This window comes from Ruditapes philippinarum, unplaced genomic scaffold (genome assembly GCF_026571515.1).
Source record: "Ruditapes philippinarum isolate M1 unplaced genomic scaffold, ASM2657151v2 ctg1318_1_1_1_1, whole genome shotgun sequence".
Taxonomy (NCBI): Eukaryota; Metazoa; Mollusca; class Bivalvia; order Venerida; family Veneridae; genus Ruditapes; species Ruditapes philippinarum.
The window spans coordinates 218,915-244,529 of record NW_026859435.1 but is presented as its reverse complement, the minus strand read 5'-3'; the positions used below and the strand labels follow the sequence as shown (position 1 = coordinate 244,529).

Below are 25,615 nucleotides of genomic sequence, written 5' to 3'. Positions count from 1 at the left end.
CAGATGTTTTCTCAATAGAAAAAACTAACTTGATTGAGTTAATGGAATAGGAAGAAATTGGATAAAATATAGAGAATTTATCAAAGAAAACAATCAAATTTGATCGAAAAAGCGTAAACGACAATAAAGATGATAACTTCAACGCAACTATAATGGAATACTTCTTCGAACTATTAGAGGACTTTGTATAATAAAATAATAAATTAATACACTTTTACAACAAATAAAAAAGTAGTTTTTCAACAATTTTTAATTTGGACATTACATAACAGAGAACATCATAACACCAAACATCAAACATCATTAATAATGCTTAACAAATAATATATCTTTGCAAGGTTACAAAGATATTACTAGGTTTCATTTCTAAAACAAATTTGTTTAAAACACATACTTATGTAATTTGAAAGAAACTAATGAAACTTTCTGACATACTTGCTTTGTACGATTATTTAGTTGTCAAGTTTTGTCATGTTTATGGTAATATTCTTAAACATTGTGTTTAGCTAATTCTAATTATCAACTTACGAGAAAAAAAATAACATCCGTTTAAATACATTTATATTTTCAACACCTGAATTCACTTTCCATTTCTATTTCAAATACGGTCTATTACCTTACAATTACGCCATCGTATTTTCCTGACAAGACATTTTTATAAAACAACTTTGCCATCAGTTGTCACCAAAAGTTTTGTAAAATCACAAAGGAAAATTTTAACTTTACATTTTTCTAATTGTTTACAATGCAAAAAACTTGAAAGATAGATGATTTCATATCTAACAATCTGACTCTTGAAAAGAAAGCATATTGTATCACCATCTAACGTCCGTTGATGAGTTTGCCATATAACAGATCAAATTTTTGATCAAGAGGTAACTTTTTCTTTTCCAAATGCACCAAACACCCGTTCAAAAAATGTCCTTGACCTTCGTTTAAAATCTACAATCTCTCGGCAGAGAGAATGGAACGCTTCCGTTACATTCGTGACGTCTTCAGACGCTGATACCTCCAGAAACGGACAACCCAGTGATTCAGCAAACGTTTGACCTGTGAATGGAAAACATATTATATTCAATTGTATTCAGGAATTTGTTTTTAATAATTTTATATGACACTCTTGCTGTACTTGCCAAATATTATAATATTATCCAATGTTTTTTTCTTCATATTTTAATGATTGTTTAATGAATGCAATCAATTATAAACTTAAAACATATTATCAAAGGTTCGTGCACGTGGTTGTTATTCTAAAGAAAATGAAATGAAAAATTGTTTGTTATTCACAATTTAATGTAGTAATTGAATTTTCGTAAGTTTACGGGTGTTTTTTTAGTAACACCTGAAAGTTCAATTTACGTATTTTACACTCAAAAACAATTTTTGCTCACCTTCTTCATGTGTAACCTGACGCATATGAGCTAGGTCCGCTTTGTTTCCAATAACAACGATTGGTATACTAGTTCCTTTTCGAAATTCTTCAACCTTCTTTTGTACTTCTTGTAACATCAAATAGGACTTCCGACAAATCATTGAATAAACCAGTACATATCCATCCGCCCAGCGTAAAACATCCTCTCTTGCCCCACAATCTTCATTCTAAAATATTTTTACAAAATACATAATGTCAGCCATACTTTTTCTAGAAATATCAATTACAAATTTTGTGAACTAAATATTCACTTAATTTATGGTAAAATGACAAAAAAAACAGTTTATTTAGGAGAAGATACTTAACGTCCAGTCAAACAAAATCTGGAAAAGGGATGAACCCTCGAACGCAGTGAAACAATAAAATCATATGAAACTTGCACAATTGGTTTGTTTGAATCTGTTCATGAGGGATTATGTGAAATGGCAATATCCAACTCGCCCCTAGCATCCTTTGTCAAGTTTAACAAATATATCCCATACCTTAATTTTCCAATATATTTATTTTAACAAATTAACCCTCTCTTATTTCTTATCGATGGTGTAAAATGTATATGCAACCTATGACTTAAACATCCTCATAACAGACGCACGCACGCATGCACTTATGTACACAACAAACAGGCTGGTACTTACATACACTAATAATCTCAACATAAAGACCTTTTTATTAAAAAGGTAACAATTACACAACATACAGACAATTCTATGTATGTATATACCAATGATCGTGTATCAAGGACTTCAAAGGCCATCTCCTCTCCATCCACAACTGTTCTATATTTATACTTATTTTCTGTCGACTGGTCATACTCTCCTATGAATCGTTTGGTGATAAAACGAACTGACAGTGCTGAAATTATACAATAATTATACAAGTTTAATTTAGACAACAAAACGTATAGAGATACAATATATTTTTACTACAATCCATTGTGACATGTAGACAATATACAAATCAAATTTCTTTTTAGTTGTTTTTTGTTTGTACATTGAATGCTTCTGTATTTTTATTGTTTCAGTAGAATTTAAACAGTCATATATGGCAGTATATATTTATGATTTAGGAAATAGGTACAATGTTACAATGTATAAATAATATAATTTTAATTTTCTATATAGTAAATGTACAATTGATCTTTCATTTGTAACTAGATCAGACATGTATCGCAGTATTCACTCGTTTTATCTTTGGATATTAGGCAAAGATAGATTAGGTTAATCTATTTTCAATATTGCATAACTTACAAAAGTTATACCTGTCAATGATAGCTTTTGCAGGTATATTGCAATTGCCAAAATTAACAGATATGAAACAAGGAATTCTTATATAGGTAAAATCATATGATAATAACCATGAACATTGTACATGTTTTGTTTACTGTAAGAAATGTATACTTTAAAATCATTTAAATAACATCACATCGCCTTCAGTCTGACTGAAGTTAATTGTTTGTACCAAAATTTATGATTTACAATAGATTTTCACATTTAATTTTATTACTGATATCAACCATGAAGCGTATGTTATTCGGATGTTTTCCTTTTACTATTTGTACGTAAGAAAATTTGACTAACGTGAACGTTTAAAGACAGGTTTGGAAAAAAAAGCCAGAATGTTAGTCAAGCAGTCAATTATTTCGCCACATGTGCACATTAAATCAATCCAACAGATTTATCGAATTAGACAATGCAAAATTCATTTGAACAAATTTTGATTAAGTAGGTGTAATTTGATCGTGATTTGAATCCCTGTGTCAATATGCAGCGGATGAAGTTTACTTTGCATATGATAGTTGTCAAACTATTGTTAGGCCAGTGCTAATAATTTGTTATAACAAATCTTGTTTTAACTAATAGCCAAATACATTTACCTTAAACATAGTCAAAAAATCAGTTTTACCATTATTATGTATTACCCTATTAATAACACATACATCAGTTATTGAAAATTTTAAAATACATGTTTTATATTTGCAGTTTGAAATTGATATTAAAATGAACTGAACTTATATTTCAATATTTGATTTTTATCAAACACTTGTCATATACGAGAGAAAAACAAAACCCCTAAAGAAAGCCCAACACGGCAAAATTGAAAAAGTTGCAGGTTCGGTTTGATTAAGCCTGTTGATGGACGGTACTGGAAATTGCATTTTATCGTTCACGCCCTCTAGCACCGGCTTAAGCAGAATTCAACATTTAAACACAAGCATGGTGAAATTATGAATTTAGAAACATCCGCAGATGTGTTCATACAGCGGTCATTATGGAACCTTCAATGTGACACAATAGTGCCATTCCATGAGAAACGGCGTATTGTCCCGTAGTAAAGGAATATGTATGCTATAAACGAGTAAAAACTGGGGGGAACTTGATAACATGGAATTTTGAAAGGGAAATTTATTAAAATGGTTTCAGATTGAAAGTCCTTAAAGTTAAGAATATTCAAGCAGCAGATATATATAATCTTCGATAATTAGTATGCCCCATCATCAAAACAATGTAATAGTTAATCTAAATATAACATATAACGATAAAATACCTCTTGTGTTACAACTATGGATGCAGATAAAGTGCGTACTTTATTTACTTCTTTTTAATCAAGTTTAGTAAAAGAACTGAAGAATGAATTATATTGAATAGAATATTCAGAACAAATTGTATTTCATACAACAAAATTCTTTACCTAATGATTTAGATTATTTTAATAATCTCTATTTTTTTCAAACATCTTGTTCATTGATAGCACGACCATTCACGCTCAAAGGAGAAAACTGCATTCTATTACAATAAATCATGGTAAATTACAATTCTAATCCTACGTTCATATTGATGTTTACAACGTTACAATTACGCAAACATTGACTCGTTTATTAACACTGAATTGTAGCCCAAACAGGTATCAAAAAGAGAGTTTTAAAATAAAAAACAATTAAGAAATGTGTCACGAAACAGAAGTGGAAACCTAAATGAAAGCCTAAGGTGATAAACCTGAAAATTATGTACAATTGCATCTTGTTATCTACAGACATAAAACAAACGCAACGACCGATAAGATTGCATTGTGATATCGAATATTATACCAATCTAATATGCAGATAATAAGATTAAACATAAGACTAATGACGTATTTATGTGGGTTTTTTTCTATCCACCTATTTGATTTCCTATTCATGCATTTTTTCCCTGTAAAACATTCAAACAGATGTAAGGTTATATAAAAAAAAGAACGAAATGCTCATTATCGAGAAGGTAATGAAACATTTTATTGCGCTCAGCGCATAAATAATGCGTGAAAGTATTTTTCTCATAAAACAATAGCAACAAATATCTGGTTAACGAGATAAAGAAGATAACTAACTATAATAATTATATGAAAGATCAACGCTCACAAAGACATGGTTAATGATGTCATTAAGTAATCCATGTTTTTGTCTGACTACATTTATTGCACTGATAAGTTATAATTAGATTAATTCTTTGCAAAAACATTACAAAATGCTAAACAATCATAATATGTGCCATCGAGATTTAAATCATTTAGAATAATAATCCTTATTATCATCAATACAGCACGCTTTCTGGTGCAACTTTAGAGGATTGCCAACAATTTTCCATTTTAATATATTAAACTTTAATGAATTAATTAAATTGTAATTCGTACTTTATATGATATTACTTAATGTTTACGTATTAAAAATGACCGAAAATATTTTCAACGATTTAAAAAGCCTTGCGAAAGAATAAGATACTATACAATTGAGGCAATTCTACAGGGACAAGGATGTCTTCATTTCGGAACAACTTCAACGTTTGTAATGTAATTCAACACGAGTTGTTGGAGGATAATATTAAAACTACGAACAGGTTTGCTTTATTTACTGGAAACATTCTTAATTTCTTCCATTTAAATAATTCTTCTGTAAATTATTTTAATCATTCATTGTAAGTTTTTTCATTTACAAGCACATGTTTTGTAAAACAAACAAACCTTTGGAAAAAATCGTGACTTTAAACGCACATAAATTGGGGAAAAATATGGCGGATAAATGATTCCGAGAGCAATTTCAACAAAAAGATTTAGTTACAATTTTCGTCTTTCAAGGTGATAAATACATCTCGCATTCAATTCAGAGTATTTTTAAAAAATCGTATCATTTTATTACTTTTTAAGAAGATTAGATAATTACTTTTTCACTTTCTTGTTGAATAAAACAACTGAGAAAACACATAAACACAAGATATAAGGGATAAATACGGCTTATTTCTAACCTTTTATGAATATTTTATGATATCACCTTTTGGTGAATATCTTGATTTTACGAAGCTGTCTCGAAAATACTTACACTAAAGTTTTATGAGTATGTATGAGGTATTATATCAGTTAAAGAGAAATAACCATAAAATATGTTGCACTATCTTTGAAATAGCTTCATTCTATTAAGTAGATTTAGCTTACACTAACAAAATCTACATTGATATAGTGTGCGGTTGTTCAATTCTTTCTAATAACACTAACAGAATGTAAGAATACTTCGGAATATTTACCACAATTTTTATGTATCAAGTTAAAGTAAGAGAAAGTTTAGGCACTCAGAATTGAGACAATGCTGAGTTCTATTTAAGTCAATGTATTTAGACTTAAATTAAGATGATTTTATTAAGATTTACAGCACAGTAGCTTTGCCAAAATATCTCACTTTTGTGCAATGCTATTATTAAGCAAAATGGTATTGTCATGGTAACAATAGCAACAGCAGCAAAACAAATGTTGCGATAACTTTATAAATTCCATTTTTATATAAGATTAATAATAGAAAAAAATACAACAATAAAAAGACTATTCCATGTTTTTGTTGTTTAAATAAAATGATTAAATAAATATGCTATTAGTTAATTATCAGTTATAAAAAAGAAGGAATTTTGTGAAGAAAATGTCAACGTTCTTTTTTAAGCATACTATAATCATACCTATTCGAAGACGTTAACCCATTACTGTTGTTGTTATTTATTACAACCTGTAACATTGTTTTACATAAACATTGTTTTAAACAGACAGAAGCAATTTTAAGGTGTTTTGTCCAGGGAGAAAGCATTTGTCTTCTACATAGCATTCATAAGAAAAATAATTCTTTACGAATATAATAAATGGTTATGTATTTGCCTAAGGTTTTGGAAATAACGCATAGTTTTCTTCTTAAAAACGAGTACTTTTTATTTGAGATATAAGTAGAAATACCACCTTTTATCATTTCAGCAAGATTTCATTGACTTATACTCAAATCAACTCTTCACACAAATCGTTGCCAAAATGAAAATAAAATTGCAAAAGTGTTTTTCATTTCATTAAAAAATAAAATAATAACTGGACGTTTTATTTTTTCTTTGCTACCAATTAAAACATATTCGGTATAATGACATTATCAAATTATACAAGTGACATTACACAACAAGCAGTGCTGGCCTTCCGGGATCATTGATGCCAGCACTATTAAGTGTTGAGAATTAAGAAATGCTCAAGCCGGTGCTAAGGGGCGTGAGGGATGTTGCACTCATTCATTTTCCCTCATGTACACACTAATTAAATCGAGACTGCAATTTTCATGTAATTTTGTAGTGATTAATGCTTCCGAGGGATCACTTTGTTTCTAGATTTTTTCAGTAAGAAGCAGTATTGAATATCATAGTTGACATACTGTTCCTAGGCATAGGAGAAGTTTCAATATAGAAACTGGTTTGTAATATTCCAGCATGTGGGAGATATAAAAGCATAGGTCTAACGTATATACATCTAAAGACCTAAAGCGAAAATTAGGAGAGAAAAGAACAGCTATTTCAAACATAAATTCTACACGAGAGATTTGTTATTGTATGCTGAATCTACTTAGAGTAATGCTTAAATTGTTTGAAAGATGCTGCAGCAAAATTTATTGCTATTTCTCTTGAAAGAAAAATATTATTCCAGAGATAATCATTAAAAATGTGTTGCAGAATTGTCGGGAAAAAATTGTTCCAGTTCATTTATTAAATGCAGGACAGTCAATCAATTTTTACTAAGAAAAAAAATGCATTCAAAAATAATTGATTTACATTTCCTTTTTCATTTATTTATTTGATGCCCTTTACTATATAATTAAAAAAAGACAACAACAACAAAAAACATATATTAACTTAATTTGCCTTTACAATGACAGCTTATAATTGTGCATAATAACTGAAATTATGTGGTCACATAAATATATAAACATATTTAAAATTTAAGTTTTATTTTATGTTTCAAATATTTCTGTAGCCTTATTTTAAAGTTGGTCGATTGGGTATATTATAACACTACTACAGTCATGTATCAATGAACAGTTCAACTGACAAAAAATCTTGAGCGATTCTTAATTACATGTATTTCATTTTGCCTCTTTTGTTTTGTGGGATATGATGACGTAAAAACCTCCCATTTTAAGACATTGCAATTTTCTGTACGAAATCTGCTGTGGTCATAGTATTATTTTTACAATAGGTTTATCTCTTAGATTTGGTTTGCTAAATTGCTAATCATGGTCATGCAACTACATAGTTAGGTGAAGAAGCAGGCGCTTGTTTTGGTTTTGTTTAGGGGGGTTGAGTTGTCATACACAAATTTACAATTTATATGCATTTATTTTTTTCCAATGATTGTTATTATCTTAAATGCTTCTGGGATTGTTATTTTATCAATTCATTTGTAAATAAGATTGTTATATGTCTATTAACGGAGTAATTTTAATGAACACGAAATTAGTTCACACCTACATGTGTATTGGTAACGTGATGGTTTAAACCAATGAAAACACGTCAATATTATTATACTCAGGCAGAGAAAAAGTGTGCAAAGAGTAAATCGATAATCTTTATGTAGCCAGCAAACTTTGAATTGCAAGTATTTTTTCATATCTTTTCGGCAGGATAAACTGTCCGAGGATTCGTATCGTAAAATGGCTGCCATTTACAGTATCAAGTGATTATCCCAAGTACCACCGCGACTTAGCGCGGGAATTTTAATTATAGCTAACCTCGGCGCGTATACCTTTTTCATATTTTATTGTAATCAATATTTATAAACTGTGTCTTTCGGGTTTTTTTTTATCAATATATAACCAATAATGATGTTAATATGAATAAATAATCATTTCTCAAATCTTTGACTATGATTTACAATGAAATTCTACCTTAAGTGTATTAAAAAGGTTTTTAATTTCCTGTAATTTTATTTTGTGATTATGCTTCAAAGCAGTCAATTGACCGTGAATTTTCTTTTCATATTTTGATTTCCTTGAAATCATTTTTCACATCTGAAGTCATGCAACTTTAATATGGTGATACATTAATTACATTCCATGAAAATGTTTAAAGATATAAAATATCTCATGACATGTTTGTTCATTTTACATTACACCTTTAATTCAGCAAACATAAAGGCTTCACAAAAAGTAGTATGCAATCGTACCTATATTACATACGAATGTATGTAATATTTTTCTTGTTTACTCTGAAACGCACGAGAATCTCTGTTAAAAAGCATAATCAAAAGCGTTTTCATTAGATGTTATCGTACAAGGGAAAAATGTCATAAAAGTTCTTATGACAGGACAAATAAAGGTGACTTTATTCGTTTAATAAAATTTAATGTAAGATTTAGACTGTATTGCTTAATATACGTTTTAAATAAGTCTTACTTTGTTTGTTTAGTTAATCTTAGGTAAATAAAAGGTTCGAATCAGTAAATGTATGAACAACTGCTCGCTCTGTCAAGCATAAACTTAACAAGGAAGGTATTCTATCATTACTGCCATATTTTTTGAAAGAAGGTGCATTGTAAATACCTGTTATTTCTCCTAGAGAAATATTTACCTGCTGAAACACTCTTTAAACTTTGTTATAATATCACTTGAAGGCGGAATCTTTACAATAAATGTTAATTATGCATTAAACTGTTATCCTTTTTTTTAGTTTAATGATTAAATAATATAATGATAATTTGACTTGTTATTGGAAAGCAATAAAACGTTGCCGTTTGAGATGCGTATGTTATATTTGAACTATCAAACGAGTATTGAAAGTCATAAAAGCAATGATGTTTTTAAATATATGGAAGCTTTTATTCCGATATATTAAGAGATAGTGCTAGGATGCTTGAGATATGTTACACCTACAAATCAATATCTTTCAGGAACAGACTCATTCAGACCGAGTTAACAAATTTAACCTTTATTGTTATGTTTTCGGTGCTATCAAGGGATATCCCTTCACTCCAGATTTCTTTTGGTAATATACACTTTTCTTTTTTTATTTAACTTAGTCATAATACAAAACAATCAGCAGCATTTGCTTCGTATTCAAATAGATTATTATGTGTTAAAATCGGCGTTGTATTGAAAACATACAGTGTAACTTCCGAAAACCGAACACCCATGGGACTTGTCAAAAAGTTCGGATTTCAGAGGTTTCCGGAATTCAGAGGTTTATGATAATGTGGACAAGACTACGCCACTTAATATCACTAAATGTTAAATGTCAAGGAAGATGTGGCCATTACTGTAATATCATATATAATAGTCTTTTAATCAAGATAAAGATGTAAATGAAAATAATACATTTTTATCTTACCTGCAAAATCAGTTTGTAGAAATGTTGTTAATTGCATAAACTTACATATTGTCCGATGCTAGTTAATTAATTATTATATCAAATGCGATAAAATCCCTAAAGACGTTTGATGCATACATTGTCCAATTAATTGTCATTTAGTCCGCTAATAAACACTTCAAATTAACTGACCGCCGTAAATTACTTTGATTAACCGCATCACTTCAAACATACCATTTCACAGTTTGTGATTTTAACGCGTGTCAAATTACACGATCACCGCTAATTAGTAAACAATCGATAGGGAGTTTAAATCTTCCTGCAGGGTAAACATTCTTAATTTACAATGTATTTCACACCTTTGGATATTTCCGGTTTTTGGAGGTAAAATTGCATTGATTTGACTCTAATTTTACGAAATATCGTCCGGAATTCAGAATTTAGAAGTTCCGGAATTCAGAAGTATTATATTAATAGAAAATAGAAGGGAAAAAATCGGGACCGAAAAAATTGTTCGGTTTTTAGAAGTTTCCGGATTTCAGAAGTTCCGGAATTCGGAAGTTACACTGTATTTCATTTTGAGATCACTGACACATTTGTTTCAATAAATTGAAATACATTTTACTCGGAAAATATGGTGATATAATTGAAATATGTTGCCAAATGATTGGCTGCAAGAGAAACGTCCGAGAAATTACACGATTCTTAAACTTTATAGTTGTTACCTCTAACAATTTCTCTCATTTTTACGTCTGCTACGCCGTTTAGTTCTTTTTAAATTAAAAAAAGAAACCTAAAAATAATAATAATACAACGAAATAAAACATGGGTAATTTGTTATTGGATCAGATTGCAAAACATTTTGTACATTGTACATGGAATAAGTAAACTCTTAAGATATGAACTTTAATTCGCTGAAACCTATATCTATATGATTGTTTTATAATTATTTAGGGTAAGTGGTGTTCCAATCGTACATGTATATAACACGACAATTAAACGTAAATTATGAAATTGGTCCTCGTCAAGTAGTATATCATTTAATTGCTATTGTCTAAGACGCTAAATCATTTGTGTCAACTGTCAAATGCTTCATTAATAAAGTTGGCTGATATATCGATGTAATTATATGCCGTCCTCTTGCAGAATTGTTTACTTACTATTGGTACAGTACGCTCAACGCGGGTTTTGCTTTGTCCGCGATACCACCGCGGACGATTTTGTTTTAACGCGGACAAACGCGGGGTTCGTCCGCGATGAGAAGCCTAATTTCCCCGCGATCCCCGGTGTTCAGTTGTTTCCACCGCGGACAAAATTCTGACGGCCGTTCTTCATTCATCGATAAAATCAGTCACCCGTTTCACGCGGGGGAACGACATGGTCAGTTGGTCAGTATAAATTAACCTCCAAAAAAAATAGACGTTTTATTATTTTTTAACGTCATCTTTTTTACACAATGACTTGAAAATTGACCACAATCGTCTCCTTAAATGTTATTATACGTTTAATTATTTGAACGGAATTTGAAATAAAAATAATTACAGCTGTACCTGTTTTTGTTGTTGTTTTTAATATTTTTGTTATGCAAATAAACAGAAACAGTAAAACGCATCTGACAATTGAAAGAGACGTCCTGGAATATTGCCTGAATAAATTGTTGAGGGTTACGTTTTCAAAGTTTTTAAATAAGAAACAAAAGCTGGCATATGAATTGTTGTAGTTATATCTTTTTCATAAATGTCATATGCCGAATTTTTCATTATTTTACTTCAGGTTATTCACAACCATGAAGTTGCGACGACAATGATTTATCTTGATGTCGAATACATATTATACATTACCAAACACAATAGCAAGAAGAAGAACAAGAAATACACTGCATTTGTACAGTCATGTACTTTTATTAGAACAAAAAAGAAAACAAACAAACAAATTTTACATATAGTTATATGTACAGTACATGTTACAGTACGTACGTCAGAGATCTGCCAAGAATTTGAAAATACTGGGCCCTGGGCCCACTTGGTCTGAAAATGATGGGCCATTTTTACCAAAGTATGGGCCTTGGGCAAATAAGTAAACATTGACCTAAATAACTGTTAAAAAGTTAAAAGTAGATAATTGAATTTCCCTGGTAATAAAACTTAATAAATCATATTTTATGACAAGTGGTTCACTTATGATTCAGTACTTAACCAATAATTAAAAATTATGCCTACATGGTAACTTTCTAATATTAATTGCAGGCAAAATATTTTTTAGATGGCTGCTCAAAAATTTGATATGCAAATTTATTCACATAATTGCTGGTTCTTACTTCTAATGTCTAATACTGTGCATTATCCATTTAATTGTTCCTACTTTGCACCAAATGTCCTTTACCACTGTATATTGACGAATTTTATTGCCCCTTGTACGCCTCTGTGTAGACAGCATACATCAAAGACACTTGCCGACAGACCTTTTGATCATGAAAAAAGTCATGCACAATGTTTCACTGATTGGTTAATCACCCTGTCAAATATTCTGATGACGAAATAGACATCTTTTTTTTACAAAGCTTGCGTAAACTTGAGTGACCTTAGGGGTGCTCATGTTGTACACCTGTCAGATTATGCTGTAACTTACAGCATTTCTAAAAATAGCAACACTTTTTTTCAGTTACCGATAATCATTTTGAATATTAAGTAGTTGTATAATTTGTTTGTTTGTTATATTGGATTAAATTTACGTAGTAGAAATGAGAATCTGTGTGGGAAAGGAATTATGAGAAGAAATGCGGTAAGTAGATAACATGGACAAAAGCTATAGGGGAATGGATAAACTCAAGAATATGCGTAATTACATGGGAATGTTGCTGTTGGTACCAGTTTTGACTGGATGACTAAATAAATCGGCAGACAGTTTTGTTTTCTTATAAGTCTGCCACAGATTTTAGATGCGCCCATGGCCCTTTGCTGCCGATTTTCCTGCGCCATTCTCATTTTTTTAGCGCCAATGGCGCAAAATCGCGTCCTCGGCAGATCTCTGGTACGTATACTGATGTTTAAATACAGTAATTAATTTTTAAAATTTAAGGTTTCCACCGCGTTAACCGGTGTTTGACCGCCGCGTTCCTCCGCAATTTACCACTGCGTTCCGCGGGGGAACGGTTTCAGCCGCCGATTTATGTCCGCGGTGGTGAAAATTTTCTGTCCGCGGGGTCACGCGGACAATATCTGAGCAAATATTCGTCCGCGGTAAACTTCGTCCGCGGGGTTACGCGGGTTTTGAAAAAGCCGCGCTGAGCGTACTATACATCCAATAAATTGAACAATCAAATATATATCAACATATGAATGTAGTATGGCTTTTAAACTGCTCTGATGCTTTCAATATCGTACAATTAGATATCCTAAAAGCATAGAGCGTGTACACCGTGTGCCAAAGTATTTTCATAAAAGTTTTATATCAAAATATAGAGACATATTAACTTTAAAATACTTCAGTGTCTGTTTTATGGAACTAACAAGTACTATGCTATTTGAAAATTCATTACTGTATCCCAGTATGGCCGCCGAAACTTACAATCCCTTGAAGTCAGAAGCAAATGCCTGAACATTGTTTCTATGTGATCTTTAAAACAATCGTGATGTTAAGTCTTGCAACTCGTAGGTAAGAGTGATTATTGGCATTTTGCTATGTTTTCACTAAGATGTAATGGAACGTAAAGCCATTTTATGACATGAACTCTAATTATTGTAGTGTTAGACAAAAAGAAGATCTTATCATTATTTCATTTCCCAATTTCTTATAGATGTTACAGATAATCAACATATGATCGTGGTTCTTTGTTTGCCCCGAGAATTATAAACGATACATAATGAGAAATCTCCAATATTTGATGGTTCCTATGAAATTACCTATACAATTTACTATTGTATTTAAAAGATAAAACTCAGGCTTTATGTTATATTTTCTGGTCCGTCGGGATCATTGATACCAGCACTATTAAGTGTTGAGAAGTGAGTACCGCTCAAGCCGGTGCTAGGGGTTGAGGGATGTTGCACTTATTCAGTATCTCTCATGTACAGACTCAATCAAACCAGAATTTTATGTATGACTAAGATTTTATATAGGAGATAACAGAATTTGCTAAATTGTTCTGGTAACAAAACGCATACCATAAAGGTTACACGAATGTATTATTATAGAACATAAGTGTTTATATTTATAGACAATAAATGTCTGACCTTTCTATTCGATTCCATAAGATATTTGAATGACCTACGTGAAACAGATTAAAAAGGACTGTTGTAAATAAGAAAATATAAATTTTATTAAAGACACTTAAAAATCAAACTGAAAACAAGGTATATAAATATCTTATAATGTAGCAATACTTCGCTTTGGAACCTATATGTTTGTGTAAGTTATGAGAGACATGTGTACATAAATGTCATGTTGAATCGCTCTGTGATACCGTTTGTTTGTGTAGATACTCAGATATGCTTGTATTACTGATTCAATTACACAATAATGTCTATGTAGGTATATTTTAACATATGTGTAATTAGTATCACGTTCACTGTTCTTTCTACCTTTCACATTAGACGAATACCTATAATATATTTTGAGTATTTTACTCTTAATTTACCAATGTGTGCTTTTCCACTTTGTTAATGTGTTCAAATGTTTAGTTAAAGGGTGATCGAGTAACAACAAAATCAAATGAATAACAATTTTAAATTTCATTCAATTTTGTCTGATTATGGATTAAAATGAAATATGTAACAACTCCCCGTTCTGTTTTACAATATATAGACTTCTGAAGTTTCATTGTACATTCCATCAGCTGCATATTCTGAATTCATTTTTCTTTGCTAAAGAAGATTCCTTTCTTATCAGAAAGTGATATGAAATTTTGATAACACAATTCCGTAAATACAATGGTAGATGAAATCTGTAAAATGTATCCAGAAAATACACATTTATCCTTTTGTGTTAGTTGCAGATCATGCTGACATGAACTCTAATTATTGTAGTGTTAGACAAAAAGAAGATCTTATCATTATCTCATTTTCCAATCTCTTATAGATGTTACAGATAATCAACATATGGTCGTGGTTCTTTGTTTGTCCCTTGAATTATAAACGTTACATAATGAGAAATCTCCGAGATCTGAATTTACCTTTCACTGTTGTATTATAAAGATGAAATTCAGGCGTTGTGTATAAGGAATCTTAAGGATTAAGATTTTATATAGGAGATAACAGAAGTTGCTAAATTGTTCTGTTAACCATAAAGGTTACACGAATGTATTATTATAGAACATAAGTGTTTATATTTATAGACAATAAATGTCTGACCTTTCTATATAATTCCATAAGATATTTGAATGTCATACGTGAAACAGATTAAAACGGACTGTTGTAAATAAGAAAATATTAATTTTATTAAAGACACTTAAAAATCAAACTGACAACAAGGTATATAAATATCATATAATGTAGCAGTACTTTGCTTTGGAACCTATATGTTTGTGTAAATTATGAGAGACATGTGTACATAAACGTCATGTTGAATCGCTCTGTGATACCGTTTGTTTGTGTAGATACTCAGATATGCTTGTATTACTGATTATATTACACAACAATGTCTATGTAGATATATTTTAACATATGTGTAATTAGTATCACGTTGACTGTTCTGTCTACCTTTAGATGAATACCTATATTATATTTTGAGTATTTTACTGTTAATTTAACAATGTATGCTTTTCCATCTTTAAAATATCGTATGTGAATAAGTACAATTCATGTATGGATTAAGTCCAACCTTTCAGATTATACTTAATTGATTACAAATAACCATATAAGACATTTGTTTAAAAAACAACTTTGCACGTCGATCTATGATTAACATGCATACGTGTAGATGCATTATTGTTAATGTGTAAAAGGGTGATCGAATGACAACAAAATCAAATGAATAACAATTTTAAATTTCATTCAATTTTGTCTGATTATGGATTAAAATGAAAAATGTAACAACTCCCCGTTCTGTTTTACAATTTATAGACTTCTGAAGTTTTATTGTACATTCCATCAGCTGACTATTTTGCATTCATTTTTAGCAAGAATCCTTTCTTATCAGAAAGTGATATGAAAATTTGATAACACAATTCCGTAAATACAATGGTAGATGAAATCTGTAAAATGTATCCAGAAAATACACATTTATCTCTTTGTGTTAGTTGCAGATCATGCTAGAAAGTCGCAATATACATAAAATGTGTGTTTTTGGTAGGAATTCTATTTTATTTCTATGTACTTTTAACTATTTCTTATCTGGTAAGTTGTTAATGTAAATTATAACATTCATAAGGAAGTAATCCCTATGAAAAGTAATTGCAAAATTTATATGATTTTTGTAAATATTTTTTTTTTTTAAATATTGTAAATATTGAGTCTCGCAAATATTTTTTTATTATTGCAAATATGTTATGATTATTGCAAATTGGTTGTGATCAAACACATGTCATATAGTCATGTATCTATCAATTGTTAAGAAACAAAGATATGTAATTACATGTAATTAATAATTAAATAGAGAAAAACAAAATCCTTAAAGAAAGCTCAACATGGCAAAATTGAAAATGTTGCAGGCTCGGTTTCATTGAGCCTGTTCATGGACGGTACTGGAAAGTGCAAGTTACCGTCCACGCCCCTTAGCACCGGCTTAAGCAGAAAATACCTCTTGTGTTACAACTATTGGATGCAGATAAAGTTCGTAGTTTATTTACTTCTTTTCAAACAATTTTAGCTAAAGAAGTGAAAAAATGAATTATATTTAACAATATGTATTTCATACAAGAATGTCTTTACCTAATGAATTCGATTATTTTAATATTCTCTAATTTTTCCAAGCATCTTGTTCATTGGCAGCACGGCCGTTTACGCTCAAAGGAGAAAACTGCATTCTATTACAATAAATCATGTTAAATTACAATTCAAATCTTATGTTCATATGGATGTTTATAACATTAAAATTACGCAAAATTGACTCGTTTATTAATATAAATCACTAAATTAGTATCACTGAATTGTAGCCAAAACAGGTATCAAAATAGAGAGTTTTTAAAATAAAATGCAATTAAGAAATGTGTCAAGAAACAGAAGTGAAAATCTTAATGAACGCCTAAAGTGATCAACCTGAAATTTATGAGCAATTGCATCTTTATCTACAGACATTAAACATACTCATCGACCGATATGATTGCATTGTGGTATCGAATCTTATACCAAATATAATATGCAGATACTCAGATCAAGCTGTACTTCTTTCATAAGACGACTAATGACGTTTTTATGGTGTTTTTTTCTATCCACCTATTTGATTTCCTATTCATGCATCTTTTTCTTGTAAAACATTCAAACAGATGTAAGGTTACACAAAAAAGAACGAAATGCTCATTATCGAGAAGGTAATGAAACATTTTATTGCGCTCGGGGCATAAATAATGCGTGAAAGTATTTTTCTCATAAAACAATAGCAACAAATATCTTGTTAAAGAGATAAGAAGATAACTAACCATAATAATTAGATGAAAAATCAACGCTCACAAAGATCTGGTTAATGATGTCATAAAGTAATTCATGCTTTTGTCTGACTACAATTATTGCACTGATAAGTTATAATTAGATTAATTCTTTGCAAAAACACTACAAACAATCATAATTTTTGCCATCGAGATTTAAATCATGTAGTATTACCATCATATAACACGCTTTCTAAGATTGTCATGACCTTAGACTAAAATTAAGATGATTTTATTAAGATTTACAGCACAGTAGCTTTGTCAAAATATCTGACTTTTGTGCATTGCTATTATCAAGCAAGCTGGTATTGTGATGGTAACAATAGCAACAACAGCAAAACAAATGTTAAGTTCTTCATGGTCATTTTACATGTTATTCCTTCGAAACCAATGGCCACTCTGCGTTCTTGTAGTTCTTTTAGTAACATAAGTCGCGTTAACTTTATAAATTCCATTTTTATATAAGATTAATAATAGAAAAAAATACAACAATTAATTAAAAAGCTATTCCATGTTTTTGTTGTTTAAATAAAATGATTAAATAAATATGCTGGTAGTTAATTATCAGTTATAAAGAGGAAGGAATTTTGTGAAAAAAATATCAACGTCTTTTTTTCTAAGCATACTTTAATCATACCTATTCGAACTAAGACATTAACCTATTACTGTTGTGGTTATTTATTACAACCTGTTATATTGTTTTACATAAACATTGTTTTAAACAGACAGAAGTAATTTAAAGGTGTTTTGTCCAGGGAGAAAGCATTTGTCTTCTACATAGCATTCATAAGAAAAATAATTCCTCACGAGTATAATAAATTGTTATGTATTTTCCTAAGGTTATGGGAATAACGCATAGTAATTCTTCTTAAAAACGAGTACTTTTAATTTGAGATATAATAAGAAATACCACCTTTTATCATTTCAGCAAGATTTCATTGACTTATACTCAAATCAACTCTTGACACAAATCGTTGCCAAAATGAAACGAAAAATGCAAGTGTTTTTTATTTCATTAAAAAATAAGATAATAAATGGACGTTTTAATTTTTCTTTGCTACCAATTGAAACATATTCGGTATAATGACAATATCAAATTATACAAGTGACATTACACAACAAGCAGTGCTGGCCTTCCGGTATCATTGATGCCAGCACTATTAAGTGTTGAGAATTAAGAAATGCTCAAGCCGGTGCTAAGGGGCGTGAGGAATGTTGCACTCATTCATTTTCCCTCATGTACACACTAATTAAATCGAGACTGCAATTTTCATGTAATTTTGTAGTGATTAATGCTTCCGAGGGATCACTTTGTTTCTAGATTTTTTCAGTAAGAAGCAGTATTGAATATCATAATTGACATACTGTTCCCTAGGCATAGGAGAAGTTTCAATAGAGAAACTGGTTTGTAATATTCCAGCATGTGGGAGACATAAAAGCATAGGTCTAACGTATATACATCTAAAGACCTAAAGCGAAAAATAAGAGAGAAAAGAACAACTGTGCGCTATTTCAAACGTAAATTCTACACGAGAGATTTGTTATTGTAAGCTGAATCTACTTAGAGTAATGCTTAAATTGTTTGAAAGATGCTGCAGCAAAATTTATTGCTATTTCTCTTGAAAGAAAAATATTATTCCAGAAATAATCATTAAAAATGTGTTGCAGTATTGTCGGGAAAAATTTGTTACAGATCATTTATTAAATGCAGGACAGTCAATCAATTTTTACTAAGAAAAAAAAATGCATTCAAAAATAATTGATTTACATTTCCTTTTTCATTTATTTATTTGATGCCCTTTACTATATGATTAAAAAAAGACAACAACAAAAACATATACGAACGTATTAACTTATTTTGCCTTTACAATGACACCTTATAATTGTGGCATAATAATTGAAATTATGTGGTCACATAAATATATAAACATATTTAAAATTTAAGTTTTATTTTATGTTTCAAATATTTCTGTAGCCTTATTTTAAAGTTGGTCGATTGGGTATATTATAACACTACTACAGTCATGTATCAATGAACAGTTCAACTTACAAAAAATCTTGAGCGATTCTTAATTACATGTATTTCATTTTGCCTCTTTTGTTTTGTGGGATATGATGACGTAAAAACCTCCCATTTTAAGACATTGCAATTTTCTGTACGAAATCTGCTGTGGTCATAGTATTATTTTTACAATAGGTTTATCTCTTAGATTTGGTTTGCTAAATTGCTAATCATGGTCATGCAACTACATAGTTAGGTGAAGAAGCAGGCGCTTGTTTTGGTTGAGTCTATTATGTTTTGTTTAGAGGGTTGAGTTGTCATACACAAATTTACAATTTATATGCATTTATTTTTTTTCAATGATTGTTATTATCTTGAATGCTTCTGGGATTGTTGTTTTATCAATTCATTTGTAAATAAGATTGTTATATGTCTATTAACGGAATAATTTTAATGAACACGAAATTAGTTCACACCTACATGTGTATTGGTAATGTAATGGTTTAAGCCAATGAAAACACGTCAATATTATTATACTCAGGCAGAGAAAAAGTGTGCAAAGAGTAAATCGATAATCTTTATGTAGCCAGCAAACTTTGAATTGCAAGTATTTTTTCATATCTTTTCGGCAGGATAAACTGTCCGAGGATTCGTATCGTAAAATGGCTGCCATTTACAGTATCAAGTGATTATCCCAAGCACCACCGCGACTTAGCGCGGGAATTTTAATTATAGCTAACCTCGGCGCGTATACCTTTTTCATATTTTATTGTAATAAATATTTATAAACTGTGTCTTCCGGGTTTTTTTTATCAATATATAACCAATAATGATGTTAATATGAATAAATAATCATATCTCAAATCTTTAACTATGATTTACAATGAAATTCTACCTTAGGTGTATTAAAAAGGTTTTTAATTTCCTGTAATTTTATTTTGTGATTATGCTTCAAAGCAGTCAATTGACCGTGAATTTTCTTTTCATATTTTGATTTCCTTGAAATCATTTTTCTCATCTGAAGTCATGCAACTTTAATATGGTGATACATTAATTACATTCCATGAAAATGTTTAAAGATATAAAATATCTCATGACATGTTTGTTCATTTAACATTACACCTTTAATTCAGCAAACATAAAGTCTTCACAAAAAGTAGTATGCAATCGTACCTATATTACATACGAATGTATGTAATATTTTTCTTGTTTACTCTGAAACGCACGAGAATCTCTCTTAAAAAGCATAATCAAAAGCGTTTTCATTAGATGATATCGTACAAGGGAAAAATGTCATAAAAGTTCATATGACAGGACAATACAAGGTGACTTAAAATTTAATGTATGATTTAGACTGTATTGCTTGACATACGTTTTAAATAAGTCTTACTTTGTTTGTTTAGCTCATCTTAGGCAAAGAAATGGTTCGAAAAAGTAAATGTATGAACAACTGCTCGCTCTGTCAAGCATAAATTTAACAAGGAAGGTATTGTATCATTACTGAAGAAGGTGCATTGTAATTACCTGTTATTTCTCCTAGAGAAATATTTACCTGCTGAAACACTCTTTAAACTTTGTTATTATATCACTTGAAGGCGAAATCTTTACAATAAATGTTAATTATGCATTAAACTGTTATCCTTTCTTTTTAAGTTTAATGATTAAATAATATAATGATAATTTGACTTGTTATTGAAAAGAAATAAAATGTTGCCGTTTGAGATGCGTATGTTATATTTGAACTATCAAACGAGTATTGAAAGTCATAAAAGCAATGATGTTTTTAAATATATGGAAGCTTTTATTCCGATATATTAAGGGAAGGTGATAGTGCTAGGATGCTAGAGAAATGTTAGACCTACAAAACAATATCTTTCAGGAACAGACTCATTCAGACCGAGTTAACAAATTTAACCTTTTTTGTTATGTTTTCGGTGCTCTCAAGGGATATCCCTTCACTCCAGATTTCTTTTGGTAATATACACATTTCTTTTTTATTTAACTTAGTCATAATACAAAACAATCAGCAGCATTTGCTTCGTATTCAAATAGATTATTATGTGTTAAAATCGGCGTTGTATTGAAAACATAATTCATTTTGAGATCAACTGACACAATTGTTCCAATAAATTGAAATACATTTTACTCGAAAAATATGGTGATATAATTGAAACATGTTGCCAAATGATTGGCTGAAAGAGAAACGTCCGAGAAATTACACGATTCTTAAACTTTATAGTTGTTAGCTCTAACAATTTCTCTCATTTTACGTCTGTTACGCCGTTTAGTTTTTTTTTAATTAAAAAAGAAACCTAAAACTAATAATAATACAACGAAATAAAACATGGGTAATTTGTTATTGGATCAGATTGCAAAACATTTTGTACATTGTACATGGAATAAGTAAACTCTTAAGAGATATGAGCTTTTATTCGCTAAAACCTATATCTATATGATTGTTTTATAACTTATTTAGGGTAAGCGGTGTTCCAGTCGTACATGTATAATTAAACATATAACACGGCAATTAATCGTAAGTTATGAAATTGGTCCTCGTCAAGTAGTATATCATTTAATTGCTATTGTCTAAGACGCTAAATCATTTGTGTCAAATGCTTCATTAATAAAGTTGGCTGATATATCGATGTAATTATATGCCGTCCTCTTGCAGAATTGTTTACTTACTATTGGTACATCCAATAAATTGAACAATCAACTGAATGTAGTATGGCTTTTAAACTGCTCTGATGCTTTCAATATCGTACAATTAGATATCCTAAAAGCATAGAGCGTGTACACCGTGTGCCAAAGTATTTTCATAAAAGTTTTATATCAAAATATAGAGACATATTAACTTTAGAATACTTCAGTGTCTGTTTTATGGAACTAACAAGTACTATGCTATTTGAGAATTCATTACTGTATCCCAGTATGGCCGCCGAAACTTACAATCCCTTGAAGTCAGAAGCAAATGCCTGAACATTGTTTCTATGTGATCTTTAAAACAATCGTGATGTTAAGTCTTGCAACTCGTAGGTAAAACTGATTATTGGCATTTTGCTATGTTTTCACTAAGATGTAATGGAACGTAAAGCCATTTTATGACATGAACTCTAATTATTGTAGTGTTAGACAAAAAGAAGATCTTATCATTATCTCATTTCCCAATCTCTTATAGATGTTACAGATAATCAACATATGATCGTGGTTCTTTGTTTGCCCCGAGAATAAACGTTACATAATGAGACATCTTCAATATTTGATGGTTCCTATGAATTTACCTATACATTTTACTATTGTTTTTAAAAGATAAAACTCAGGCTTTATGTATGATTAAGATTTTATATAGGAGATAACAGAAGTTGCTAAATTGTTCTGGTAACAAAACGCATACCATAAAGGTTACACGAATGTATTATTATAGAACATAAGTGTTTATATTTATAGACAATAAATGTCTGACCTTTCTATATAATTTCATAAGATATTTGAATGTCATACGTGAAACAGATTAAAACGGACCGTTGTAGATAAGAAAATATAAATTTTATTAAAGACACTTAAAAATCAAACTGAAAACAAGGTATATAAATATCTTATAATGTAGCAGTACTTCGCTTTGGAACCTATATGTTTGTGTAAATTATGAGAGACATGTGTACATAAACGTCATGTTGAATCGCTCTGTGATACCGTTTGTTTGTGTAGATACTCAGATATGCTTGTATTACTGATTCTATTACACAACAATGTCTATGTAGATATATTTTAACATATGTGTAATTAGTATCACGTTGACTGTTCTTTCTACCTTTTGCATTTTCACATTAGACGAATACCTATATTATATTTTGAGTATTTTACTCTTAAACACAATGTATGCTTTTCCACTTTGTTAATGTTTTTTAAATGTTTAGTAAAAGGGTGATCGAGTAACAACAAAATCAAATGAATAACAATTTTAAATTTCATTCAATTTTGTCTGATTATGGATTAAAGTGAAAAATGTAACAACTCCCCGTTCTGTTTTACAATATATAGATTACTTCTGAAGTTTTATTGTACATTCCATCAGCTGCATATTCTGAATTCATTTTTCTTTGCTAAAGAAGATTCCTTTCTTATCAGAAAGTGATATGAAAATTTGATAACACAATTCCGTAAATACAATGGTAGATGAAATCTGTAAAATGTTGCTAGAAAATACACATTTATCTCTTTGTGTTAGTTGCAAATCATGCTAGAAAGTAGCATTATACATAAAATGTGTGTTTTTGGTAGGAATTCTATTTTATTTCTATGTACTTTTAACTATTTCTTATCTGGTAAGTTGTTAATGTAAATTAAAACATTCATAAGGAAGTCATTCCTATGAAAAGTTATTGCAAAATTTATAAGATTTTACAAATATGTTTTTAATATTGTATGATAATCGCAAATATTGTTTTATTATTGCAAATATGTTATGATTGTTTCAAATATGTTATGATCATTGCAAATATTTTATGAAATAGAAACGAAAATATCTATCTAACAGAAATATATTATTAAAGCAACAGTTTTAACTCGGATACGTGGAATGTTTAAGTCACGTGATAAAGCCTAAACTGTTAAACTTTGACGCGATATCGACCATATTGCACAGTATAGATAAATATAATATTTGCCGGAAATTGCAAAAGCAATTTTTTAAGAAAATATATCAGTTATTGGAAACAGAAATTATGTCCTTGAAAATGTCATTGTATGTAGTGAATATAACATTATGCTTTACTTTTAAATGGAACATACATTGTTAATGTTATACAATATAAGACGATGCTGTTTTACTTGTTAAATTTTAGAGAAAAGTTTGAGTTGCTTACCGCTTTTCCCCACACCTTCTGCCCCGAGCACGGCTATTTTAGTTTCCCCTAGAGAAGATTTCTTTCTTTTAAGATAAGGTTTTAGTGTTGATCCTCCACCGACCGAATTTTCACCACCAAGAGTCCCCGCTGCACCAGAGCTCATTGTGTGAGAGATAATAGTTCTATAACACTTAAGTTTTGTTATATCTTTTCTAACTGCTTTGCCTAAAATAACTCACATTATTGTAACAGCTAGGTGAATACCAATGGTAAAACACTCGTAACGTAATTCTTCTTTTATGAAATCACTAATTATTTATGCACTGATATTAGTATCTTATTACTATAAATTAACCTTTCTTACATCACAATTACACCATAACAGCAATTGCTTCTTCTTTCATACGTTATAACACTTAGAAGTCTTTTCTAACATTAATCCATGTAAACGTTCCAATATCAAATACTTCGTGATAATCATTATCCCGGTTCTGCGAATTCCGTTACTTAGGAATACATACAAAACCTACTTTCAAACCAAAAATCGTAGAATGTGTAACAGCCCCCGCATCTTCACATCAGAAACACCTATTGAAAAAACGCCGATTGATGATAGAGGAAAATTCTGGGAACACATCAAGCAGAAAATGTTGTTTTCAGCAATTATACCTACATCGGTAACCTATGGTGGTCACGTGGTGTCATTATCCATTTTAGTCGATCATGCATTGTATTAAAATAACAAACGACTTATTTTATGATTTCGATGTGTTACGTCATCAATGTGTTAAAGGGATATTCAGGCAAAATAATGACAAGAATATTGTACTCAAATCACGCTAAAATGACTTATTTTGAAGTTTCAGCGTGAATTTTTGTTTATATTCTATATATTTTGGGTTTGAAGCGTAAATATATCTATATATGTTGAACAAAATCTAGAATAGAACAATAGAATCACAAAATAGTTTTAAAACAAGTCAGATGACTTGAACAAACCCTTGAAGTTACAATAACAGATATTGTGGATATTGTATGATTGAAACAAGCCTAAGTCATTCATTCGACATGTTCTTTAACGTTTCCAGAGTTCACTTGGACAACTATTGTGAAATGCTAGCGCTCTAACCCTAC

At 30.1% G+C, this 25,615-nt stretch overlaps 1 protein-coding gene across 1 annotated transcript; it reads right to left on the bottom strand.

The window, feature by feature from the left end:
* Positions 1-221: 221 nt before the first annotated feature.
* LOC132756516 (ras-related and estrogen-regulated growth inhibitor-like) lies at positions 222-25,128 on the bottom strand. Its single transcript, XM_060747606.1, has 4 exons — positions 24,500-25,128; positions 2,154-2,284; positions 1,392-1,599; positions 222-1,050 (listed from the first exon to the last, which is right to left on the bottom strand). Exons 1-4 carry the CDS (start codon positions 24,642-24,644, stop codon positions 869-871), a joined length of 666 nt encoding a protein of 221 aa, XP_060603589.1. The 5' UTR covers positions 24,645-25,128; the 3' UTR covers positions 222-868.
* Positions 25,129-25,615: the final 487 nt, after the last annotated feature.